Here is a 25664-nt window from a genome sequence, read left to right on the forward strand (position 1 = left end):
TAAATAAATATAAACTAATCAAAAATCAAACATTTCCAATAAGAAAGTAATGACTTTTCAAATCGCCAAAAATCGCAGCCTTTGCGATTTGCTAATCGCATTGTTTCAAATTGCGATTTGAAATCGATTAATCGTTCAGCCCCACTGGCTACTACTATAGTTGCTGTTCATGTGAACCTCACTCATTGAACCCCCCCCCCCCCCCATCTACCGGACTCTTTTGTCTCATCCACACCGTGGGTCAACCACCACCACCACCACTGCAGGTCACAACATTTCTCCTTCTCCCCTCGCACGGCTCCCCTTTGCAATTCCCTCCCATCACCGTCTTAGTCCCAAGCTCTCATAACCTTGCTCAATTCAAAAAACATTAACTCGTGCCTCTTACACTTTCAACAGTGTTGTTGCATGCTTGGTGCTTTGAGCCTCCTACGCTCAGCAAGCGTGGCTTTAAATAAAAAAACAGTGTCTGAAGCCTGAAGCTAAAGAATAGTGACACAGATTGATAACTAGTCAAAGCATTGCTACAACAAATTAATTCAACGTCGGGGACTGCGACTATTAAATAATGCAGAGTAACCGCATTCGATCACAAGACAGGAACCACTCCCTTCAATAAAATGCTGGTGTAACTTTAAAATGTTCAAATGTAATGCTCCGTGTCAAGCTGACATGACCCCACATGCACACGTCCCAGATATCTGAATGACGCCCGCAGCAGTGATTAATCAGATTCTGAAGGAAAAAAAAAAACTCGGGCAATTCCTTATTTTCTGTGAATGCCCTCGTTGTAGCAGTGGCAGTACCTGTCCAGATCGCTGTACAGGTACATGGTGTGCTTCGACATTGGCTGCGGTTGACTTCAGGGTGAGCGGAATTCTGCTTCAAGCGAACGTGTACACACGACCTTGTTAAGTTTCTTAAGTTCATCTGCTCGAGACAAGCAACACATCAATGTGGTGTGGCATTTGTGTTGTTGCTTTCTGAGCCCAGACCATCGACTTGCTCAGCAAGGGGACCCAGTTGAATCGCGAGCAGCCGAAACTTTCATTTGAACCCAGAATCTCAGCAGTTGGCTCAGCAATCTGATCCCTTTGCCACCTGGCCACACATACGTCTATGGATTTATTTTTGTCATGCCACTCACTGTTCATGGCCTGAACCATATCCATCAAGAAGACAGGACAGACACCTAATTGTGCTGTAGTACAACAGAAGAGCAAAAATGGCTTTCGATTATTATTTTTTGTTGCAGATATTTTCATAAAAGGACATGTATTCATGAGCCACGGATTAGAAATAACATCTTGACTCTCAAGCGCCCAGGCGAGGTTGGCAAAACAAAATGTCCCAGTGTAATCGGGTTATCTGTCTCGTAACATAGAGTTGTGGGGCTGGGTTTGGCAAATATGCCTTCAAGATGAGATCGACAGAGTAATGGCTGTGCGAAATGTGCGCACATTGTCATTACACATAAACAACGATTATGAAGTTTAACACGCAGGCTTTCGCGACCAATATCATCGATAAGAGGTTTTTTGGGGGTTAAATCGCGTAAATATATAAATGTGTCGTACTCAGATTGTAAATGTTGTGGCTTGGCTCTCCAACACACCGGTGTGCTGTATTAGTGACGAATTGGCCACGTTCTGATTACGTGACAACCCTTACGAGTTGGCTGTGTCGGGTGGTGGCGGGTTTTAACGACACATTTATATATTTACGCCATCTAACCCAAAAAACTATATTATGAACGATTATGAAGTTTAAAATTACGTGAGGGTTTGCACTTTGTGGGGAAAAAATTATTAACACATTTATTTTTTCAAGTGTCCAAGAGCCACTGCATTTTAAGATGCTACAAGATCCTGCAATGAGGTGGCTTGGCAAGTGATATTATTGTTGCCAGAAAAAAGGGGAAAACCCTATTATCATATTTTGGTACTGGCAAAGGAGGTCCCATGATGCAGATGCTCGCCCCGAGCTCTCATTACTCTGAGAGTGGCATTGTCTTTGTGCTGTACTACTTTTGGCGTCCTCTGGTCTAACAGCGTTTGAGACGAGGCTCAAAAGAAAGCTGTTTCTGGTGTGGACCAATCAGTTGCAAAGACAATGCATCTATTATCAGTGTTTTTTGTTTGCATTCTGACCACAAGTATTGTACTCGAGAAGATGGATTCAGATTGAGCATTGGAAGGATGTGATAAACCACGTTAAGTTTTAACTGCTATGATTTTCACTCACCCACCCGTGTCTTGTTGTCCGATTACTACAAGTCCATTTACTTGCTCATTTCTCCAGCCCCACCCGTCCATGCACGCCACAAACCCTCCCCCCTGCGAACCCCTACAGCCAAACTTCTCCCCCTCCCCAACCCCTACAGCCAAACTCCTCCTCCCCCTCCCCCTGTGAACCCCTACAGCCAAACTCCTCCCCCTCCCCAACCCCTACAGCCAAACTCCTCCTCCCCCTCCCCCCTGTGAACCCCTACAGCCAAACTCCTCCTTCCCCCCCCCCGTGCCGAACCCCTACAGACAATCTTCTCCCACCCCCCTCCCTCCCGTGCCTAACCCCTACAGCCAAACTCCTCCTTCCCCTCCCCCCTGTGAACCCCTACAGCCAAACTTCTCCTCCCCCCCCCCGTGCCGAACCCCTACAGACAATCTTCTCCCACCCCCCTCCCTCCCGTGCCGAACCCCTACAGACAATCTTCTCCCACCCCCCTCCCTCGTGAATAACCCCTACAGCCAAACTCCTCCTCCCCCTCCCCCCTGTGAACCCCTACAGCCAAACTCCTCCTCCCCCTCCCCCCTGTGAACCCCTACAGACAAACTTCTCCTCCCCCCTCCCTCCCGTGCCTAACCCCTACAGCCAAACTACTCCCCCCCACCCTCCCGTGCCTATATAAAGCCACAACAGCAGATATTTTTTCTCACCTGAAGACGGCCGCTGGTGTTTCGACCGAAACGTCGTGTTTTCTTTTATTATTTTTTCTATCTACGTGACTTCACTGAAAGAACCAGAGAATATGGATTCCTGCAGTCACGAAAACTTCAAATCAAGATTTCACAAGTATTGTGGTTAACTCAGACATGATTCCTTGTAAAAGGTTTCAGTTTGGTGTTTTAAATTAACACCTGTTTTGTTGCCAGAAAAAAGGGGAAACACCTATTATCACGAGATTGTTGTTGTTAATATGTTTTTTGGAGGCAGTAGGAGGCTGCGGGGCAGAGGCAAAGGGGTTCAATAACAGTCAAGGTGTGAATGAGTCCTAGTATGACTCTTCTCCATTGTATTTTGCTTGCTTTATTCATGAAATCTCAGTGTATCTGTTCCATTGTTGCGGATAGTTTTATTTCAATTATTTTTATTCAGAAACAATATGTTTCAACTTGGATTACCACATAATTTCCAATTAGTCAAATGCTTTAGAATTCCACAAAAGCTAGGCATATTGCCATTCGGTATTCATTTATATTTTCCAGAATCGGACCGACAGTATTTGGTCAACAGCAGAGTAGCCTTTCTTAAACCTGGCTTGCTCATGTGGCTGGCTAGCATCTAAAATTTCCATTATTGTTGCCAATAATCTTGTTGAACAATGTATTTAAACGTGACGTATAAAGGAAACTATTCCAGGAACTTTTACTCCCTTGACTTGACTGCCTGGATAACTGGAAACAAAAAATTACAATTGTAAAGTTAGGGCACAAGAGCCCATTGGGGCTTGTGTCCTATTCAGGTCTATGAGAGGGCTCAACATCACGGGCTGACCCAACTCCCAATCACGGAGAGCTGAACCGTCGAGAGCCACCAGGATCGTAGTTGAGAAGCACTGCACCAGCGCAATGGGACCATCTCGTGCGGGTTTGCATCACGTGCACCTTATACACCTCACAGTCTCACCGTGCCCCCCCCCCAACCGTCCCCCCCCACCCCCCTCAATGAGTAGCTTCCAGTGACGCCGGGCATGTTGAAAAAAGTCGCCAGCAATGTTTCAAATAGTTTAATCTCAAACGGTTCTAAATATAAAACAAAGTACGTGTACTTCATAGGGTTAAATACTTTACAGATCGAGACTTGAAGCCTGGTGAGCAGGTCCCAAGTCTCGAGCTGTAATTCCGTGACTGGAATCTCAGAGCATCGCCGGCCCCCGTGCCGCGATTAACGCGACGGGGCAGATCGAGTCTAAAATGGGTGCGATGGCATCACACGCCCACTTTAATCTACATTTCACATCACCGCACATGTTCCTGCAGCAGACAAACACACATTCTCATATTCAGTGGTTTAGCTGTGAATGTAATATTTTGGTAAGAACAGACAGCATTGCTTTTGTGAGTTCCCCACATAAATGACCGTGAGGAAACAACAGCAGGGCTTGAGCCTGTTCACTGTGCAACCCAGGCTCAGTGGCAAGTTAGCCGAACACACAGACGGACCGCCGAGCCGAATGCACGGTGTAAGACGGTCGCGAGTTTCTCACATGTCATCTGAAACGGAGCGTCAACCCACACTCGTTTGTATCTGGGTGACGATCACACTCTGCTTCCCTTTACCATTGTTTCAGCCACGCGCTGCCAGGCAACTCACAGTGTCTGTGTTGCCATTTCTACACTTTGTACTTATATACTTTATTTATTTGTATTTATTATTCGTGACTCACTTACCTTTTCTCTATTTTGCCCTATCGTTTTCTTTATGTACTGTTTGTTGTTTGTAACTTGCTGACCCGCCCCTTAATGAACATCTTGTGAAACAGAGATTCATAGCTCATCGGATTCCTCCAGTCCAAATGAAGATTCTGATTCCGACCCAGAGGTCAGGAATTCATTGTACAGGTCGCTCGCCGCGGCACCCACGCTCGCCCACTGGCACCAGCACATGGGTGTACTGGCGGGCGGGATGGACTACGTGAAGCGGCTGTGGCTGCAGCGTCGAGGTTGACAGGGAGAGGTGGCATCATTGGAAGGAGAAGGACGCACTTGGGGCTCCTCCGCACCACTGGCCCAGGAACTTGATCACGTCCTGGCACTCGGGGCTGTGGCTCGTCTGCGTGGCATGCACACGCACACACATACAGATACACACACGCAGACACGCATGTTTATTATCATCACGTTTGTTTACACGGGAAAGCCTCACCGAGTCTCGTCACTCTCTTTAGGAGGGTTCTGCAAAGTTTAGCATTCGGGAGCCATGATTGTGATGTATAATCACAATTTAGTGATTTCAGTGATAAAAACGAAGAAAAAGATCCCCCATATAGCCTGTCACAGACTGTTGGGGCAAGTGCTGTTAGCGAGTAGCACCTATGAAGGCTGGCACACCACACGAAGGGGGTAGGTAGCCAGCACCACGCCTGGCCGTCTTTGTCTCCTGAGTGGCAATGATTAAACACCATACCAGGTACTCGTTTGAGGCTGAGTCGACCTAGGGGAGGCCCAGGACCGGTTCAAATAATCGTCACTGGTGTTGGCCGTGAGTGGGAATCGAACTGGGGTCACTGGGTTCGTAGTGCAACGCGCTAACTGCTACACCACCGCTCCCCACAGAAATACACACACACACGTACGCAGACACACAGCATGAACACAAGGACACACCTTGACCGCCATCAGAAAGCGGTTCCAGTCATCTTTGTTGGCAGTTTTCCCTGGCTGCTTAAAATCCACCTTGTTCCTTAGCACCGGGTATCCTGCAGAGCACAGTACCAACGCAGATTGCCCGTATAGCATTTTACCACATCAGTCCATCTCTTCTCCAGACCGTGCCATGCCCATTTAGCCCCCTTCTATCCAGCCAAACAGAAGACGCTTGGTCATGCGGTGGCTGGACATGCGGGCTATATGACCCAGTCAATGCAGCCTCGCCTGCTGGAGGAGCTTACTGATGATGGGACTGTCCACATGTTTCAAGGATCTGTGAGCTCATCACCCTGTAAACCAGTCTGTTAAATCCAGGATAGATCATAGACAGAATAGCCTGAGCAGATGTTCCTTTCAAGGGCTCCACATATTGCATAGAGAAGGGAGGGCATAACTATGGCAAGACACATACATACACATGTGCGGGGCCAAAGTAGAGTTAACGAAATTACTCGTGTGAACAGACAAGAACACAAGGGCCCCATTGGCAGGCACACCACACGACGATGGATACACAGGGAGGGGAGTGAATGATGCCAGCAGCGTCACATAAAGGGGACCGAGCAGGTGAGCGTGGCACAGCGGTACCGGTGATGAGGCAGGGCAGCGCCCGCACGCCGGTTCCGGAGGCCACCAGCGAGGCCTCGTAGGTGTGGCGTTCGTCAAAGGGCAACACCTGCTCCACACGCTGGTCCATGGACACGGTGAGCACCCAGTCGCGCACCTCCTCGCGCTTCTCTTCCTGCATGAGCAGCACGAGCAGCACGAGCAGCACGAGCAGCGTGAGCCACGTGAGCCACGTGAGCAGTGTGAGCAGTACACATGGCCATCAAACAAAGACCGATATTAGGAAGCCACTGGAGCTACGCACTTTTAAATCATCATCTAGATTGAAAGCTCATTTCTTTAGAACTGCTTTTTGTATTTAATTTGCTGTTCTTCCCCCGCACCTCTGATTTGCATGGTTGGCTATATACGGTGCGAGAGAAGTTCAACATACATATGAGTATGCCATTGATAATAATGTTCTTTGTTAACATAGGAAAGCCTGAGACTCTAGACTCTTTTTTCACAAGTGTCCTGCTACATTTGGATGTTTCAGAAAATCCCTTTTTAAATTAGGAGCATTTTGCCTTGTGTGATAGGAAATTGGAGCAACCGGGGAAAAACCCCAACCAGGCATACAAGGGAATATAACACTCTCACAACCCTAAGTCATTCATGTAAGAAATGTGCACGTGTGTGAATATGGATTTGAGTATGGGGACCAGTAGTGCAACGGTTAGCACGCTGCGCTATGAACCCGGCAACCCGAGTTCGATTCTCCCTCATGGTCATCACAAGTGACGATTATTTGAACCAGACATGGGCCTCCCCTAAGTCGACTCAGCCTCAAACGAGTATCTGGTGAAATGTGTAAAAATTGCCACTGGGGAGACGAAGGCTGCCGGGCATGGTGATAGCCACCCACCCCCTCGTGTGCAATGCCGGCCTTGATCGGTGCTCACTAATAGCCCTTGCCCCAATAGTCTGTTAAGGCTCAATGGGGATCTTTTTCTTTATATGTGACGCTTGTGTGTAATGCCGGACTCACAGACACGTGTTGTGTTGCTGGTAGAGGCACCTCCAGTGGGATGTCAGTATCTGTGAAATCCGTGTTGTCCAGCATGTCCGAGCTGCCCTCCTCTATCGCCTGTGCACGCCACACCGCACACCGTTGGGCTACACCACCCCAAGCCATGCCACAGCACAGCACTTCATGCATACCCCAACGCCACATCACCAAACAAAAACATCGCACCACACCATGTACCTATGAGAAGCGTGGTGTGACTTCACATTGCACCGAGCATGCAATGTGGTTCGGCATCCTTGGTTAATGCAATCGCCGTCAAATACACCAACAACAAAAACACCGCTGAAGGGCAGGGTGTTGGCAGATGTCATTCGTTGACGAAAATGATGGTCACGATTATCATCACCATCATCATGACGACAAGGGCACAGTGGCCGTGGGCCATACGTACATCCGAAAGATCCAGGAAGTGGTTCAGGAAGATGAAGGCCATATTCTCCCAGTCATTTTCCTGCAGGAGGAAGAGGGGAGAAGAAGAGGTGTGAGGTGAAGAAGAAAAGGTGGTGAGCGTGGAGAATACACGAGACTCGGCCATGCTACTGCTGGCTGCTCACCTTTGCAGCCATGCCAGCTTCGTAGAAGGCCTTGTCAGCGGGGATTGCGTCCGTGTGTCGCAGTAGAGAGATGGACAGCTTTGCCGCGATGGCGTTCTGACCGTGGTAATGGAACAGGAGTGCGGCACATGCAGTCATCGGCGGTGTGAGCACACACAAATACTCAACTCGGGGACGAATTGAAAGCGATCGCGCCTCACCCATTAATAAATACAGACATCGGTTGTTGAATCGCAGTGATCACTGTCGTACAGCTGTTGTTCATCGTAGCCACGTATAAATGTATCGATTAAACAATTAAAATCGATCCTTATGCTCACGATACACACATAGTAGTGTGTGTGAGAACAGATTATTCTAAGCGCGTGCAAATTAAACGCTTGATGACGTGGGAGGTCACCAGTTGCGGTACGGTGAGCGAGGCGGAGCGCGTGGCGTAGTAGTGCGCGATGAGCAGCAGCCTCTCAAAGTCCTCGTGCGCCGGGGAATTCGCCTCGGCTGACCTGGACAAATTCTCACACTGACGAGACACACGCATGGCCACCAACACAGCCTCATTGCACACGACCAACGTCGCATCACATAGCTGACACAACAAACACGGCCATCAATACATGACACGTGCCACACAATGACACAGCTGACCGCCGTGCACAACCACGACGCACGCAGCGACACGACACAACCGGACCTCACGCGCGCGCGCCAGTCAAACAGCAGCGCGTCGTCGCATCCCGCAAGCAGCGCCGTGCAGTACAGCTCAGTAGCAGGTGCGACGTGTCTCATCAAGGGGCCCACCAGCAGGTATGCGCTACTTACCAGCGCATGTAGCATGTCCCGCATGGCAGCCCACGTACGGTACGCGTCGCCAGTGGCCATGCCAGGAAGGCTCAGCAGGTCCGATATGATGCGCTTGTAAATGTTGAAGTTCTGCCGTGGCACATGCACGTGTCGTGATTGGTACGCAGCCGCAATGCCATTTGTACTGTGCCGTCAGAGCAAGAGACAGCCGTTTTGAACTGGTACTGGTAAATACGCATGCGACATTTAATAGATTTTCCGCTTTAAGGTTATTCATATGCTCACAATAACGTCAATGGATTGTGAGAACGTAACATTTGATGATTACAATTCCTATACGTTGTATAAAATTGGATTATCGAAACCTTGCATCCAGCAGAGGTGCTACATAGTATAAAGAGAATGGCGAATTCTTTAGTAGAATCTTGTCTCCAAATCAAGAAAATTAATGGAATCGTGCAAGTTATTCGTTCTGATTTTTTGTTGTATTTCTTTTCAAATCTTGGCGACCCAGGTCAATCTTTTAAGTATGCAGCAAACATTTTCCTACGCAGTCGAGCAACAACTCGCATTCAGCAGCAATTTACTGTGCATCTGAAAGCGCACGACGGCAGAATGCTGACCCAAGCAGCTTTGAAGCACCGACCTAAAGAAAACAAGTTACTGATCTCAAGACAAGCTGTATCCCAAGTCTGCATTTCATGTGGCTTTATCTTTCCGTAAATGTACCATAGCTGCTCGAGTCAATGAGCATATGAGTGACAGGTTGGCATTGCTTAATCAGTGAAGGATAAAATGTGCATTTTGCAGCATGAGATGGGCCTCATGCTCGCGTTGTGCAACCTGCGTGCTGTGTGTGCTCCGTCGTTTGGCTGCCAGCCCATGATGTGTGCGCGTGTGTGTGTGTGCCTCCTGGCTGCTAGCCCATGGTGCGTGTGCGTGCGTGTGTGTGCCTACTGGCTGCCTGCCCACATGTAAGGCCCTGTGTTTTTAAAATACCTGTAGGAAACGCTTTTAAAAGAATATGCCATGCATCTGGCTACATCCCAGCTGAGAACTTGTCAGTGAGCCAAGTACAATAACCTCCACCTGGCCTCGCATTCCGGCAGTGTCCCTTTCATAGTCAATTTATTCCGTGGATTTTGATGCCAATCTTGCTTTTTGGCAACAACAAAAAAGATGTTCAGAGTTTAAAATTACGACATTCAATCATAAACATGTTTGTCATGTACACACCCATACACACTGCCCTGTTTGTGTGCATATATTCGGCGTTATAAATATTCCCACATTGTTCCTCGGTTAATTGTCACCCAATTCACTCATTCACCCACCGGCCGACTTACTCACGCATTCACCCATGCACTCACTCACTCACCCATGCACTCACCCGCCCACCCACTCACGCAACCCACCCTTCTCACCCACTTGCGATTACACGATTGTTTAATTCCTCACAAAGTGGTGCCTATTTTATGATAGTCAACTCCCAATCAGGATTTAAACTCGCAACCTTTCCGATTGTGAGTCTCTTGCTCTACCGCCGAGCCACCTTGCCAGATGGATACATTCTGACCCAGTCTATTTGCCCTAGCGAACCCTTGTTGTTGTTGTGCTTATCATGAATTATGCAGCCTACATATCACAGGGCTCCACTTGATTAAATCAAGGTTATGAACATTGTCTGCAAACCCTTGGCTGGCAGCATCTGGCGACTGTAGAGTAGGTAGATACTACTGTAGAGTTAGTATATACTGCTATAGTTAGTAGATACTACTATAGTGATAGTAGATACTACTATAGTGATAGTAGATACTACTTTAGTCAGTATATACTACTGTAGAGTCAGTAGCTACTGATATAGAGTCGATATATACTATTATAGAGTCGGTAGATACTACTGCAGAGTCGGTAGATGCTACTGCAGAGTCAGTAGATACTACTATAGAGTAAATAGATACTACTATAGTTTCACTAGATATTAATAAAGAATCAGTAGTTACGACTATAGTCGGGAGATACTACTATAGAGTCGGTATATAATATTACAGTCAGTAGATACTACTGTAGTCAGTATATACTGCTGCAGAGTCAGTAGATGCGACTATAGAGTAAGTAGATACTACTACAGAGTTAGTTACTACTATAGTCAATGGATACTCCTACAGAGTCAGTAGATACTACTATATAGTCAGTAGATACTACTATATAGTCAGTAGATACTACTATATAGTCAGTAGATACTACTACAGTCAGTAGATACTACTACAGTCAGTAGATACTACTGTAGAGTCGGTATATAATGCTGTAGAGTCGGTAGATACGACTATATAGTCAGCAGATACTGCTATAGTCAGCAGATACTACTATAGAGTTGGTTGATACTACTATAGAGTCGGCAGATACAACTATCGAGTCAGTAAATACTGCTACAGTCAGTAGATACTACTATAGAGTCAGTAGATAATACTACAGTCAGTAGATACCACTATCGTCAGTATATACTGCTGCAGAGTCAGTAGACACGACTATAAAGTCAGTAGCTACCGCTATAGTCTGCTGATACTACTATAGAGTCAGCAGATACTACTCACTCTATTGTATGTAGGATATGTAGGTATATATACGTGGGGGTCAAAACAAATTTTGAGGGGGGGGGGGGGGTGGGGGGTCGACAATTTTTCGGAAACCTTTTAGATCAACTATTTACCCCCCACTTTCTATAACTTTCTGGACTTCTGCAAGCCTCTTATAATTTTGTTGATGGACAAATGCACAGACAAACGGCACGCCGGGCTTTCACAATAGCTGAGAATTTGTGTATCTATATAGTTATGTTTTTAAGAGACGTTTTGAAATATATTTTTCCCCCGGGCAATGCCGGGTACTTCCCGCTAGTATATTATAAAGGGGCCCTAAATAAATAAAAAACACATAAATATTAAATCACAAATTTGTAACTTTCACAGTAAAGTAATTGTATTTTTTCATTTGCTATACAACCAGATAATACGACAAATCGCTAACGTTAAACACCCAGTTGTTCATAAAAGTTGAAGGCAGTACAGTACTATAGTAATAGAGCAAGTGCAGAATCACTGAACCGGAATTGATAGCTTGAAAGCATTTATCGCGGGGCCCTTGAAAGTGCGGGGCCCGTAGCATATGCTACTTTTGCTACTAGGATAATCTGGCACTGACTGCACCATGGGAATGTGGAATTTCCACCACTGACTCAGGGCCACCATTGGAGATTTGAGTAAACATTCCGTGCTCGACTGAACAAGGAAATACTTATAAAGTGTCGAAATAAATAAAAATCTCAAGATGCTGCTCGTATCGTTGCGGATTATAATTATTGTTGATGTTGCGACTGTGGAAGTGGCTTGAGTCTAATCGTAATTGTTGATATCAGTCAGTGAAGGTGCTGTGATCGATGCCCCTGCCAGACTCCGCAACCACACGTGTAATGAGACCCCCTTCGTCGTGGTTGCTGCGGTTTTGTTTGCTGCTGTGGCTGCTGTGATTGTCAAGTGTGTGAAATTGCGGTGGTTGTGGTTGCTGCCAGTGCGGCTGTTGTGGTTGTTGTAATTCGTGGAACTGCAGTTGTAATGGCCATTGTGGTTGCTGGCGCTGCAGCTGTTTTTAGTGCTTGCTGGAAAGGTTTGTGGTGAGTGTAGAACAGTGGGTATTGTGGTTGCTGGGAATATAGTTGTTGTGGGTGTTGCGATTGCTCGTGGTCTGAACGCTGTGGGCTCGAGCGATGGGACGTGCCTGTGAGTTGGCGGGTGTCCCGTGCTGGGTGTACAGAGCCAAGGCTTTCTGTGCCTGCCCCTCCTTGATGAGATGCGTTGCATACAGAGCCACGTATTTGTGTAGCACCTTGTAGTTCTGCATAAGCAACAAACACCGACAGAAATCGAGAAAAAAAATCGATGACAGTAGTAAACAACACATTTTCGAAGCGACTTTTAATATGGTTATATATTATAATTGCACAACTTTGCAGTGCCGTGCAATAAATGTGTCAATCATGCGCACCCACTTAAGAGAGGAAGATTTATTGACTGAACACAAACAATGCTGCATGTTTAATCTTGATCTTAACATTTACATTGTTTAACTGTCATGCTGCCAAGTGTAATTCTCTTAACTCTTGCATATACTCCACCATTAGATTTACCATGTGGTCTGAACAAATAGGCCGGTTACATCTTTCTATCCAACGCCAAACTTAATTTATGTATTTAATATGGTGGTGTTGGTTGAAAGGGTTCACGATCGCTGCAACTGGTCTTGACACTTGCTACCATTTAGAATATCTTTCATCATCACCGAGTTTGGTGGTGGTTGGTGGTTATTGATGTGGTGATGGGGTTGAGGGTAATGCAAATAATGGTGATGGTGGCAGTGGTGGTGCTGCTCCTTGTGGTGGTAAAGGTGGTAATGATGGTGGTGGTGGATGTGGTAATAATAGCAATGGTGGTGGTAATAACAACAGAGGTGGTGATTACAATGGCGATATTGATGGTTGTCACGATAAAAGTGACAACAATGGTAGGAGTTGAGGCGGCAATGAGAGTGGAGGTGGCGATGAGGGTGATTGGAGGTGCTGCTGGTTACGACAACGAATGTGCTTGCTCACAGTACCTGCTTGGCAGCTGTCTCGATGCACTTCTCCCACTGCCCCCGCTCCATGTACATGTCCAGAGCGGCGACAACGTCAACCCCCACGAGCTACGGGAAGAGTCCGGCCGCAATGAGGGGGGGGCGGGGTGGGGGGGGAACAACGGGCAGCACAGCCTCCACGCTGCCACCCCTCGCACGCACCAAGCCGCCCTCCGCACACATGGTCATGGACAGTACTCGCTGTATTTCTCGATATTTATCATAATTACAATGATAATAATTAGGGGCGTAATGATGCATTAATTCGAGTGGCCTCTTATTCTCATGATAAATGCATACAATTGTGTTACGACTCGATGTTTCTCTTTTTGTAATGTCGTATGCAATGGAGTTATGTGACCCATATGGCTACATTAACCGGAACATTAAACAAGCATTGATAGCCGATTTGAAATGCGGCCCTGAACTTTGAGGACGAATTGAACTACAAGGGGTGTGAACCATTACACTCCAATTCCAAGGTGGGCACGCACACACAACGAGGCCACTCCAACACACTCACCGAGTCAACCTTCCCTTGATTTTTCAAGTACTCTTTGTATTTCTCATCGACGTACCCCTCAAACCTGTAAACGTAAGACAGGACACTTTAAATACGGAGATCGCGTCACATTAACAGTGGGTGAAAAGCACAGACAGTCGCCGTCACTAAGCTTAGCAATGTCTGCCCTGCTTGCAGCACTGCTCTACAGACAAGGCTTTCATTGAGTGCCCTCTGCAGACGTATATGATAATTGTCTCTTATACCTCGGCACATTCTGGATAGTACTTGGATGCATAGCGGTGATGGAGACTTCTGTGATACTACGTTGAAGGGGAAAAATGGCAGTGACGCAAAACCAATTGTAATACTGAACTTCGAGGCTCCCCGCCTTCACCAACCCACACTGACCAACGTGGTGAATTATGGCCAAATAAAGCCCACTACCCATATGCCGTGGGGAAGCCCTCATCCAGCGGTGGATTGACAAAGGGCTTTCCATGTATAGATTATACAGATAAACACTAGGTATGTACCGATAAATCAATTCACGAATTTAAATATATTCTTACGTTGACGATACACGCATCTATCACGCATGTTAGAATCAATGATTTCTGATTTGTATGTGCTGCATTTAATTCATTCACGTGACCCCAGGAGCCATGGTAGGTGCTGCATATTCACCACAATATGAAACCAAATCATGATCCCCTGGGATCATAAATAGTTCATCAATGTGTGAGGTGAGAGAACACATCGTTAAACACCTAATGAATACCACATCCACCACAACGGCTAAATATAATAATAGACTTGTGAATCAAATCGCAAATTATGACAATTCTTCAAACTGCAGGAGTGAATCGTTACACCACTCATTTCACGTAGAATCAGAATCTCTATTTAGACTGGAGGAAACCCATGAGCTATGAAGCACTCTTTCACAGATGTAGCGTGCGCTTGTGCGCCAAGCCAGGCAGCAGCTTCATCACTTGCAGAATGCAGCAGTGTCTGTCCTCAGATCGCCGCTGAGCTCGGTCAGTGGACAGTCTTCAACCGACTACCGATGGGTTCAAATGGCTGAGTGGGCCAGTCCTGGGCATGGAATCCGTCACACCTGGGTTCCATCTCCTTGGCCACACGCTTCGCCTTGTTCCATTCCTCGCCGTCGATAAACGTGTCGATGGCCTCTTTGATCATGTCCATGTTCAGGAAGAGTTCTGCTGCCTGAACAAATACAATGGCAATCCACAATACACACGGGAGTAACCGACACGTGAAATTATTTTTTTTTAGAAAGGATGCTGGAAAGTATTCGTTTTTTTCTTTCCTGTGAACTCTTTATTGAACTGATACAAACATTTTGATGTTTGTTCATTGGAATGGCACGGACATTTATTTACTTGAACATTTCAGTCTCCATCCTGATGCATGCACTTGCCCCCATGGGTAAACGAGGCCAGCGCTCCATCAGAGTGAAAGTATTTATCGACGAAACATGACAACTTGCAAACAGCATCTTGTACACAAGGGTTATTTCAAAATGCTACCCAAGTTGGCCATCCTTCATAGTGCCGAGCAGACGAAATTGTGGGGGTGCCCGATCCGGGCTGTACGCTTGATGGGGTAGCACAGTCCAACCGAACTGTCAAATGGCCTCAGTTGGCCTGGGCTCGTGTGTGGTCTGCCATTTAACGTGTTAGATGAAGGAGGACTTCTGACGTATCTATCGAGTATAATTTATCGGTTAAAATAAAAAGTAATTCTGAATACAACAAGAGGCATTACTTTTTGAGTACCCATAAATCAGCAACGCCTCCATCGTGCACACGGGCTAAAACTGTGCCGGCGAGGAGCCACAGCTAAGAAGCGAACGTACCGTGTTGTGTTTCTTGATGCCGATGAGGCGCGGTCCCACGGTGCGCACGACCTCCGTGGCTCGCTCAGGACTCAGGAATTTGATGGCCAACTCTGCCGCCTGTACAACCACACACGCGGCACGGGAGCAAACCTCAACGATGGGCACGCAGGCCATTCGCTTTATTGTCATCTATTTGATAAGAAAATCTATAATTGTTTTGTGTAACAGATTGACATGCTAATCTCTCACAATTCAATGGCCACCTCCACAGATTCATAGTCGTGGAGGTATATTAGCTTTCCGATCTTACATCTACACACAAATTCCATCTCTAGCCCTGCCCAATTACCCTTGGGCTACACCCATCTCAAACCTATAAACATCCTGCTTCAGCAGCTCTCCCTCTATTTTTTTTCACCTGATGACGATTGTTTGTGTTACGATCTGAACGTCTATTTACGTGACTTGACCGAAAATCCAAAGGGTATGTTTCGTTTAGTTTGCACCGTCTTATTTGCGGAATCTCGTTTGGATTGTCTATCAAATTTATTTTCTCGTGTTTGTTCGACGAGTCTGAAGGTAATATTTACAAACAATTCTCTCGAGTCTTACACACACAATTCCACGCATGTATTGTGAGCAAAAGGATACATTTTAATCAAGGACTCGTGACATGGCCACGAAGTGTGACGTCACCATGAAGATTTAAAATCCTTCCATTACCCACACTACTCTTGAACAGCACTCTGAAAGCAGTGTCATGAATTAACATGGGAACCAATTGGCTAAGCACCGGGGTTTTGGTTAAATAAGTCAGCATTATGACTATCACCAGACTTAGTTTTTAAGGCACGATTATAGGTTTGATGATGATGAGTTGAGTGTTGCTCTATCGAGGGTAGAAGTTGGGGTAAAAGTCCAACGGCAGTGGGCTCGCATCGGACACGTGTGTCACATACCTTCACCCAGCACTTCTCCATGACGAGGCTGTTGCCCGTCGCCTCCACCCTTAGGTAGCTGTCGACGGCACGCGCGTACTCGCCCGACTGCTCCCACTCGCGAGCTTGCTCCACCTGGCCCTCCCCGCCCCTGCGACGGCGCACACAGACGCACGGCTCTCTCAAACCCGCGGAGGGGCTGGCGGGCCACACGAACGACGAGCCGCAGGCCACGGGAGGACGTTAAACTGGGGAGTCGTCGTCGTCATCGCCCATGGCCAGGTCACCCGAAGCGCATCCGATCTTGTCATATCTCGGAAGCTAAGTAGAGTTGGGCCTGGATAGTGTTTGGATGGGCGACTACCGTGCACATGCAGGTTATTGGCTGTGGAGCTATGTGGTGGGCAGCAGAGGGCAACAGAGTACTTCTATGCTCCCACTTGCAGGCTACCTTCATAAACCTGCACTGACCAGCGAGGTAATATATGGTCAAATAACCCCAATCACCTGCACGGCGTGGGGAAGCCCTCATCCAGCAGTGGACTGACCAGCATCACTGTCAATATATTACTGCCTATGCATTTAAATATGAGAAACGAATGGCAAGTTTTGTCCAGTCAATGACAGCATAGTTTGCGGGACCTCCTTTGCCAGTATCAAAATATAAGAATAGGTTTTCCCCTTTCTGGCAATAAAACAGTTGTGTTAAGATGTTAAAACACCAAACTGAAACCTTTTGCAAGGAATATTTTGATACTGGTAAAGGAGGTCCCATATTGTAGCTGCTCAACCCGAGCTCTCAATGTCCTGAGAGTGGCATTGTCTTTGTGCTGTTCACCTTTTGGCGTCATCTGGTCTAACACTGTTTGAGGCGAGGCTCTAAAGAAAGCTGTCTCTGGTGTGGACCAATCAGTTTCAAAGACAATACATATACTGTCAGAGCATGTTTCTTGTTTGTATTTTCACCACAAGTATGTGTGGGTAATGCAGACATGATTCCTTGCAAAAGGTTTCAGTTTGGTGTTTAAGCATCTTAACACCTGTTTTATTGCTAGAAAGGGGAAAACCTATTCTTATACAGCAGAGTTTGTTGAAAAAAATTGTGTTTGATGAACAACGATTGACAGGGCACAACCTCGGACAGTCGAGTAACCTCTGTAATCTGGTTGGAAGCTGCCATCTCAAGAGGGAGCAGCATTCAGATTATTTTTTTTAACAATAGGAATCCTACCGCCACTCCTACTGGTGACAATTGCACTCCATTGCCCGAGCCTGTCACGGCCCTTCAGGTACGGCCTTTTTTGCAGAGGGGCGGCATCTGCTTGCAGAGCTCTGTGTGGGGGCGGTAGTTCATAGAGAGAGATTGAGGGCCCTGGGCGGTGCAAGGCCTCACCGTGCGCCCTTGCCGGCCGCCTGGCTCTCGTACTCGTCCTGCAGCTGGCTCAGCTTGCCGGGAAGGTATTCCTTGCAGATGCGGATAGCGTCGCTCCACATCTGTGCCTCCTGCGCACAAGGTATGCGGAGTCAGAGCGGAAGGCCTATCATGATAAAAAAAAATACCTCTTCATTTGCATTGCCACTTCAAAAGTGATATTAAAGGTCAATATGCAAGTTAATTGCGGACTCTGTAGTTGTTGGTGAAGTAGAATAAACCAAGGCCATTCCTTCAGATAAGGATTTTAGAAGGCGGTTAGATATGCGACTGTGGAGAGGGTATCCAAATAATAATGCATTTATTAACCGAGGAAACCAGAGGAAACCTACACATACAACACAAACATTGAAAGGTTGGCGTAGATGGGCTCACAAACAAATTCATTTTCTGTACTTCCTTCTTCTGGCCACCGCAAAGCCCATTTGGTTTTGGAGTTTCACTAGTCTGTGTGATCCACTGACCCTTGCCTCCAAAGCGCTGGATGACAGGCATGTGACATGTTGCCTTGCTGGACTTGTTAAGAGTGCCACACGGCGGTGCAAGATGCATACCGCCCAAACCCCCGACTAAGCACCCTCCCTGCCCGACGGCACCTTGTAGTGCTTGAGGGCGAGCTCGGGTCTCTGGGCGCGCAGCAGGAAGGCCTCGGCTCGCTGGAAGTCGCGCTGCTCAAAGGCGGCACGTGCTTGCGCCACCAAGACGTCGGACACGCTCGTGGGGTCGTGCGCCTCGGCCACGGCTTGAGCCGAGTCCCAGTCCTGGCTGTGGACGTACCTGGAGATCCGTGAGCATAGTTCAACGATGGTTCACACACGGCATCGGCCACTCGGGCCAACGCTTATGGAGGGAGCGGTATTAGACCTTGACACAGGAGCAGCGCTGCAATGCGCACTGATACATGAAGCCTGCAGAGCACTGCGATTACCGACAGAGCCAGACCCATACTTGTCCAGTGACCAAGCCAGTCCAGACCAAAGGTCACAACCTATCTAGTCCAAACACAGCTTCGTGTTCATTGGCTCGACCAGTCCCACTCCCGATATAGCCAGTGCCAGTCCAGTCTAATGACTCAAACAGTCACATCAATGTTGATTATCTATTGATCCTATCAATCATACCCCTATCCAGTATCTACAGACACAGCCAGTCCCACTGCTCTGATACAGATCAAACCTCCATCGCTTACATGAGAATGGCCTCCTTGGGCTTGCCAGCCTTGATGAATTCCACCTCCGCCTCCTTGTACTTGCCCTGCAGAGGCACGCGCGGGGAAAATCCCATGCGGTGAGTGAGGCCTCCGCATCTCTCCATTCACTCACATTAAAGTCAAGAATACACAAAAAACAATAATCAAGACGTATGCACTTTCGCCAGCACACAGTGGCAGCTTTTATCAAAGAGCGTCACGTGGCAGTGCTCGCGGGGGAGGGAATACCTCCTCCTCCTCCTTTGTTATTGTTTGACTTGCATCACACTGGGATTTTTGCACACAGCGTTTTTTGTTTTTGGAAGATTTGCTGGTTTATCCAGGATGTTTCTGTTGCGCGTCGTCACTTTAAGATGTTCTCCGTTCATATTTTATTTGTTGCGGTTGCACCCGACTTAAGAGCCGCATGGCTCACAGGGCTATACCAAATAAATGAAACTTGAAACTTGAATACCTCGTCCTCCAGAAAGATGGCGTGCTTGAGATGAATATCGGCCATCTTGCTTTTCATGGCTCCCCGCGCAAGGTCAAAGGCAAACTCGAAGGCACTGTGAGGAGCACAAAACAGCGAGAGTCTTAACCAGCGACTCCATCTCGCAGGTCATGCACAGGCACCAATGCAGATGCAACGTCCAGAAGCCAGTATGGCTGCAACCGATTTTACCGATTTACGTAGCAAACTATAACCCACAAAAGAAGGCAGTGTGACTGAAACACGTCTTAGTCAAAGCAGTTGCGTTAAACCATATGGTGCGAAACAAGTTCAACATACACACACATGCATGCAAACGCTCTGTTAACCAACACCGCGTGGTGTCCGCGTGCTGTGCGCTAGTGGAGGAAGCGCGGGGGCGGTTGGCACCAGTTGTCGGCGGCGTAGTCGATGGCCGTCTCCAGCAGCCCGAACTTGGTGAGGAGCTTGATAGCAGACTCGCCGCCCAGACTCTTGGCCCAGAGGTACGCCACCTGCTTGTGAGCCGTGGGGCCTCCGTGTGACTTGGCCACCTGCGCCACAGCGACAGCGACCAACTTCCACGGCCGTTTGGGAAGAAGCACCTTGCCTCATTTATGGGTAACCCCCATGGGGTGACTGAAAATAACATGGCTCGAGAGACGAGCAAGTGGTGCTACAACAAAGGGTGAGTTGTTCTGTTGAAATCATATTGTGTCCTCTGCAAATGATATGCAAGAGAAAATCCACAGAAATGTGGAAAACAAATTTGGGAAAATCCAGCACAACTTGGACAAAATGGGTACAGCGTTTTCCGCATATTTCAACAGTTAAAGAATCACTTACAGCAAAAGCCATCTCTAGTGATGGTAAAATGCCATATGCAGTGAATAAGTGATTGTAGAAGAGAAATACATTTATAAAAGGTGGGGATGTCAGTCTAAAATATCAATGAAACTTTAAGGGAACAAAGTGAATGAACATAATTTCATCAAGGTCACTCTGCTTGATACCAGGCATCAGACTTTTCTACTTCCCCTTGTATACCCACTAATTGTGTTAAGGTGAAAAGGTTGACTGAAAGTATCTGCAGGAGAAAATGTTCTATGGAAATCTCTTGTGTGACCATTCACAGACCCACAGGGTCACAAAAGCTCTGCGACAATGAATTATTTATCTTTAGGCGTAATGTTGACAACACACTGTGGAATATAATTACAAGATTAAAATAAGAAAGATGAAGACAAGGGGTCGGCAACCTGCGACTTCGCAGCCACATGTGGCTCTTTACGGACTGCTTCGTGGCGTCACGCACGTACATCTTCGAAGCATTGCGGCTCTTGAAATTTTTAGTTTTGTGCCAAATTCGAAAAAAATTGCTCTTTTTGTTATTTTGATTGCCGACCCCTGGTCTAAGATGTAAAGAAGATTGAGACGCAAAAGAGGACAGAGAGCCGAGAGAGGCTGCACGAGTCTCTAGACCGAGCAAGGTAGGGACGGCACGTGGGGGGAACGCACCCTGTAGGCCTCCTCCCACATGTCGGCACTGCGGTACATGTTGACGGCCGCCTTCCACTCCTTGCCCTCCAGGTAGTGGTACTCAGCCTCCCGCAGCTGTGCATTGGCCTCCAGCTCCTGTGCGGCACGGGCGTGCGGAGAGAGTGGACGCAAAGCAACGGAATAATGTGGTCGGTAGGATGACTGGACGCGCATACCCAAGTGCGTGCGTGCGTGTGTTGAGTGCCTGCAGAGGAACACCTCAGCCTTAAGTGGGTACCCGAGGCCATATTCCCCCATCTCGGTGAAACCGCTGAAAGGCATAATTTTAGACATTTTCCCAAATATTGTGCGATAGTGATACAGTCCTGCATTTAGGATTAACTTTTTTTTTTACAAAAATGTACATCATCCGAAAAAATGTGAATCGGTGTTCATAGGTGTTTGCTAAAAGTGCGTGCTCCAAGCAGTCCGCGTGACTGAACGGAGGAATTATTTGGTCTTCCGTGTCACACCTTGGCCAGGTGGAGGTGCGTGTCGGCCAGCAGGTCCTCGTGATACTTGGCCACCAGTCGCACCATGTCATCGAAGCGCTTCAGCTTCTTGTACATGGTGATGGCGAGGTCGGGCTCGCCCACCGTCACGTACAACCTGCCGTGGGCACGGCGTCGGGGAGGAGGGGGGGGGCGGCACACACACAGTGAACGCCGGGGCGGGTGCACCGACGATAGACGAAATGAAACTTCTTCACTCTGAATAATTCCCAAGGAACTAGTTGAGAACCTGTTGCTCAGCAATGGAAAATAAGAGACGGCTGTCACGTTCATCCTCTTCTCACAATCCTGTACCCAGAGGACTAATAGTAATCCGCTTTTTTACGAAATAAAATGCCAAGATAACATGTATTGTGAGGTTTTTTTATATTCTCTAGGTTTAAAAAATATATATTGCAAAATAATTACACTAAGGAACACTGATTGACAAGTTCGAGCAATTTTAAATTAAGCGTGTCAGTCTTCTGTATTATCCATTATAAAGGTTTTTTTGGGTTAGATCATGTAAAAATATATGTGTCCTTCAACCCACTACCACCCGACACAGCTAGTAAGGTTTGTCACATAAACCAAACATGCCAATTAGTTACTACTTTAGCACACCTGTGTGTTGCAGAGTAAACCCACAACATTTACAATTTCAAGATGACGTTTTCGCTGATTACCACCAGCTTCATCAGGCAATTTTCCATAATCGTGGTAAGTTCACACTGGACAGACCTGTATCAGAGTGTGCAAATTCCTAATGTCCTGTTGAAGCTGGTTGCAATCACCAGCGAAACGTCACAGTACTCAAATTGTAAATGTTGTGGGTTTACTCTATAACACACCGGTGTGCTGAAGTAGTCACTAATTCAGTTTAACACGTAGGCTTTCATGACTCATATTATCCATAATTGAGCTTTTTTTGGGTTAGATCATTTGAGCCAATCAGGTTCGAAGACACAAGTGACAACATCACGTTTATCTCTCTATTTAAGAACGAAACAGGATTTCTCCACAAATCTGGATTCGCCTGATGATGCTAGTTGTAATTACTGGCAAAACGTCGTAAATGTTGTGGGTTTACTCTCCTACACACTGGTGTGCTGAACTAGCAATGAATTGTCATGTTTTGTTTACGTGACAAACCTTACTAATTGGCTGTCGGGGGGTGGCGGGTTCAATGACACATTTATATTTACGTGATCTAACCCTATAAAAACCTCTATTTTAGTCACTAATTGGCTGGAGCCTCACCTCTCGGCCTCCTTGTACTTGCCCTCCTTCTCCAGCTCGTGCGCCTGGTTGATGTAGAGCGTGCCCACCTCCTCCTGCCTCATGCACCGCTTCGCCAGCTGGGCAGCATACACGAGCGTTGGGAGGTTCACGGTGTCAGAGGGTTCAGAGGTCGGGGATTAACGTAAATAAAAGTTGAGGGAAGAGGGCTTGTGTGCAAGTGTCTTGGGTTTTGAGTGATGGGATCAGCTTTTGATTTGCAAAACAATATTAAACAATCATCACCATGTTACACAAAAAGGTAATTGGAATAAAACAAATCACACGTACTCATTAAACAATGGGCAGATGGCGCTGTAGCAGTCACCTCAACTTATAATTATCATCATCATTGTCAATCCATCCTAGGTCAATTAAATGAGAACCAATCTGCAGGAAGAGACCAGTGGTCATTCTATGGAGAGACCGTCACCCACCATAGAGAGTGGAATTCTAGATTGAAAGCAAATTTTCTAAATTAAAAACTAATTTCTTTAGAACTGCTTTTGTGTTTAGTTTGTTGTCATTCCTCCGCACCTCCGATTAGTACGGTTGGCTACGTACGGTGTGAAATAAGTTCAACATACATACATACAAAGCTGTGTTACGCTCCCCATGGACTCGGTGACTGTGACACACAGTGCCTGTGACACGCGGTGGCCGAGACACGTGCTGACCGTGGAGAGAATTGGGTCCAGCTCACCCTGTGCGCATTCTCCCACTGTCCGGCCTGCGTGTACATGTCGATGGCGTCCTTCACCCTGTCCGCCTTCACGTAGAACTGCTCGGCCAACTGCAAGCGTGAGAAGACAGCGGCGGCGGCAGCAGCAGCAGCAGCAGCAGTAGGGCACCATCAGCATGGACCTTCGACCTTGACTGGACAAGCACTTCTTTTTTTTGTCTGGCGCCTCTTGCTCTCATATTATGCTTGCACTGTGTTTTCGATTCGCGTGCGTTTCGTTTGGGACCGTTAAATACCTCATTTGTTAGTTGTTCAATATTCCTTAAGGACCCTGGTGTACTCGTTCAATGCAAAATGTTGTATTTTGTTGTTGCTGCTGCTGTGCTCTCGCAGCACCAGCTAAACTGGATAAACGGGACCTTATAGGTAACAAATGTAATGAACTGAAACTTATTCTTGCATCTTTGAAGTCTATGTCCAGATGAGTTAGGAGTCTCTCCAGTGGTGATGTTTACACATCTCACCAGGGAAGGTCCAGGACCGGTCAAGATAATCGAATTCGGGTCGCTGGGTTCGTAGTGCAGCGCGCTAACCGCTACTACACTATCGCTGCCCACCCATGCACAGACACAAACACGTAAGCAATCACCTCATAGTCCTGCACAGAGGCGTAGTGCTGGGCGATGCGGACGTAGTACTTGGCGGCCGTGCGTTCGTCCTGCATCTCCAGAATGCTCGCCGCCTTCTTCCACTGCCGCGAGCCCATGGCCGCCTCCAGCGCCTTAGCCGAGCACCTGGCGTGAGGGCAGCCGAGACACACGAGATAAGGTCGACTCAGCCTCCAATGAGTACCTAGTGCGGTGTGAAGTAAATATCGCCAAAAGAGAGACAAAGGCGGCTGGGCGTGGCGTTGGCCACCCACCCCCTCGTGTGCCGTGGCGGCTTTCATAGGTGCTTGCTAACAGCACTTGCCCCAACAGTCTGTTCCGGACTATAGGAGGGATTTTTGTCTTTGTAGAAAGAATGAGCGATGTGACAAGGGAGCCGTGTTCTGGTAGTGAGAACACGTGACAGGTTTTGCTGTTTGGTACCCCTGCACTGAGTGCATGGGTCGCCTGGGTCGAGTTGGGACAACAGTAAAGTGCGGAGTAGTTGAGAGCAGTGAGATGGTTTATAAGGAGGGGTTGAAATATATCATGTATTATATTGCTTCACCAACACACACTGACCAGCGTAGTAAATTATTGTCGAATGACTCCCACGACCTGCAAGGTGCAGAGGTTTGTGAAGGTGATGATGATGATGATGACAATCACCCCGCCTCAATGTAGTGGTTGATGGCCGCGTCCAGCTGCTTCTGCGCCACCAGGTGGTCGCCCCACGCCTCCTCCAGCTTCACCACTTCGGCTGGGTATGCGGAGCGCGCCAACTCCACCGCTGAGACAGCCACCGTCACCATCACCAACAACAACACGCGTCATCATCACAGCCACCATCACCACCATCACCACCATCATCATCAGCCTCCCACCCCCCCCTCCATTGGATTACTCACAACACACCAGTGTTACCATCTGACAACCATCGAGGTGGGTTTGTTTTGCCAGGCACCACCACCGTCATCACCGCCACCACGCCACCACCAACAACACAACCACGATCATAAAATATTTTTCTGTGTGTACGAGCGGATACATTGCACAAGCCATTATCACTACAAACACTTGTTACGCACCCTTGCGAAAAGAGCAGCCCTTTTTGTAACAATCCAGAGCGCGTTTGTAGTTCTTGGTCTTCTCAAATAAGTCACCGGCCTGCACACAAGACATACGCATCAGTGCAGCGTTGTAGAAAACACCACTATCAAGTAGGGGTGTAACAACTCACCCCCGGCCCGGTGAGAGTGTGTCGAGAGTGCGGTGCGACTGGTGTGAGTATCGTGAGCGTGGCTCCGGCATGTGTGTGCCATG

At 47.5% G+C, this 25664-nt stretch overlaps 1 protein-coding gene across 1 annotated transcript in view; it reads right to left on the minus strand.

Moving 5' to 3' along the window:
- Positions 1-3971: 3971 nt before the first annotated feature.
- The window catches only part of IFT172 (intraflagellar transport 172), a 35664-nt gene continuing 13971 nt past the window's right edge, over positions 3972-25664 (minus strand). The window contains exons 23-48 of the mRNA XM_078856359.1: positions 25430-25508; positions 25011-25131; positions 24344-24488; positions 23716-23805; positions 22995-23092; positions 21717-21852; positions 21223-21339; positions 20116-20258; positions 19708-19801; positions 19233-19297; positions 18640-18820; positions 18005-18114; positions 16633-16762; positions 15692-15790; positions 14930-15039; positions 13831-13894; positions 13290-13376; positions 12414-12530; positions 8658-8768; positions 8239-8358; positions 7839-7934; positions 7676-7735; positions 7243-7341; positions 6237-6390; positions 5607-5698; positions 3972-5052 (exon numbers count right to left, since the gene is read on the minus strand). Of these exons, the coding sequence (XP_078712485.1) occupies positions 4963-5052; positions 5607-5698; positions 6237-6390; positions 7243-7341; positions 7676-7735; positions 7839-7934; positions 8239-8358; positions 8658-8768; positions 12414-12530; positions 13290-13376; positions 13831-13894; positions 14930-15039; positions 15692-15790; positions 16633-16762; positions 18005-18114; positions 18640-18820; positions 19233-19297; positions 19708-19801; positions 20116-20258; positions 21223-21339; positions 21717-21852; positions 22995-23092; positions 23716-23805; positions 24344-24488; positions 25011-25131; positions 25430-25508 (2808 nt within the window). The 3' untranslated portion in view covers positions 3972-4962. The remainder of the gene's footprint in view (positions 5053-5606; positions 5699-6236; positions 6391-7242; positions 7342-7675; positions 7736-7838; positions 7935-8238; positions 8359-8657; positions 8769-12413; positions 12531-13289; positions 13377-13830; positions 13895-14929; positions 15040-15691; positions 15791-16632; positions 16763-18004; positions 18115-18639; positions 18821-19232; positions 19298-19707; positions 19802-20115; positions 20259-21222; positions 21340-21716; positions 21853-22994; positions 23093-23715; positions 23806-24343; positions 24489-25010; positions 25132-25429; positions 25509-25664) is intronic.

This window comes from Lampetra fluviatilis, chromosome 5 (genome assembly GCF_964198595.1).
Source record: "Lampetra fluviatilis chromosome 5, kcLamFluv1.1, whole genome shotgun sequence".
NCBI classification, from domain to species: Eukaryota; Metazoa; Chordata; class Hyperoartia; order Petromyzontiformes; family Petromyzontidae; genus Lampetra; species Lampetra fluviatilis.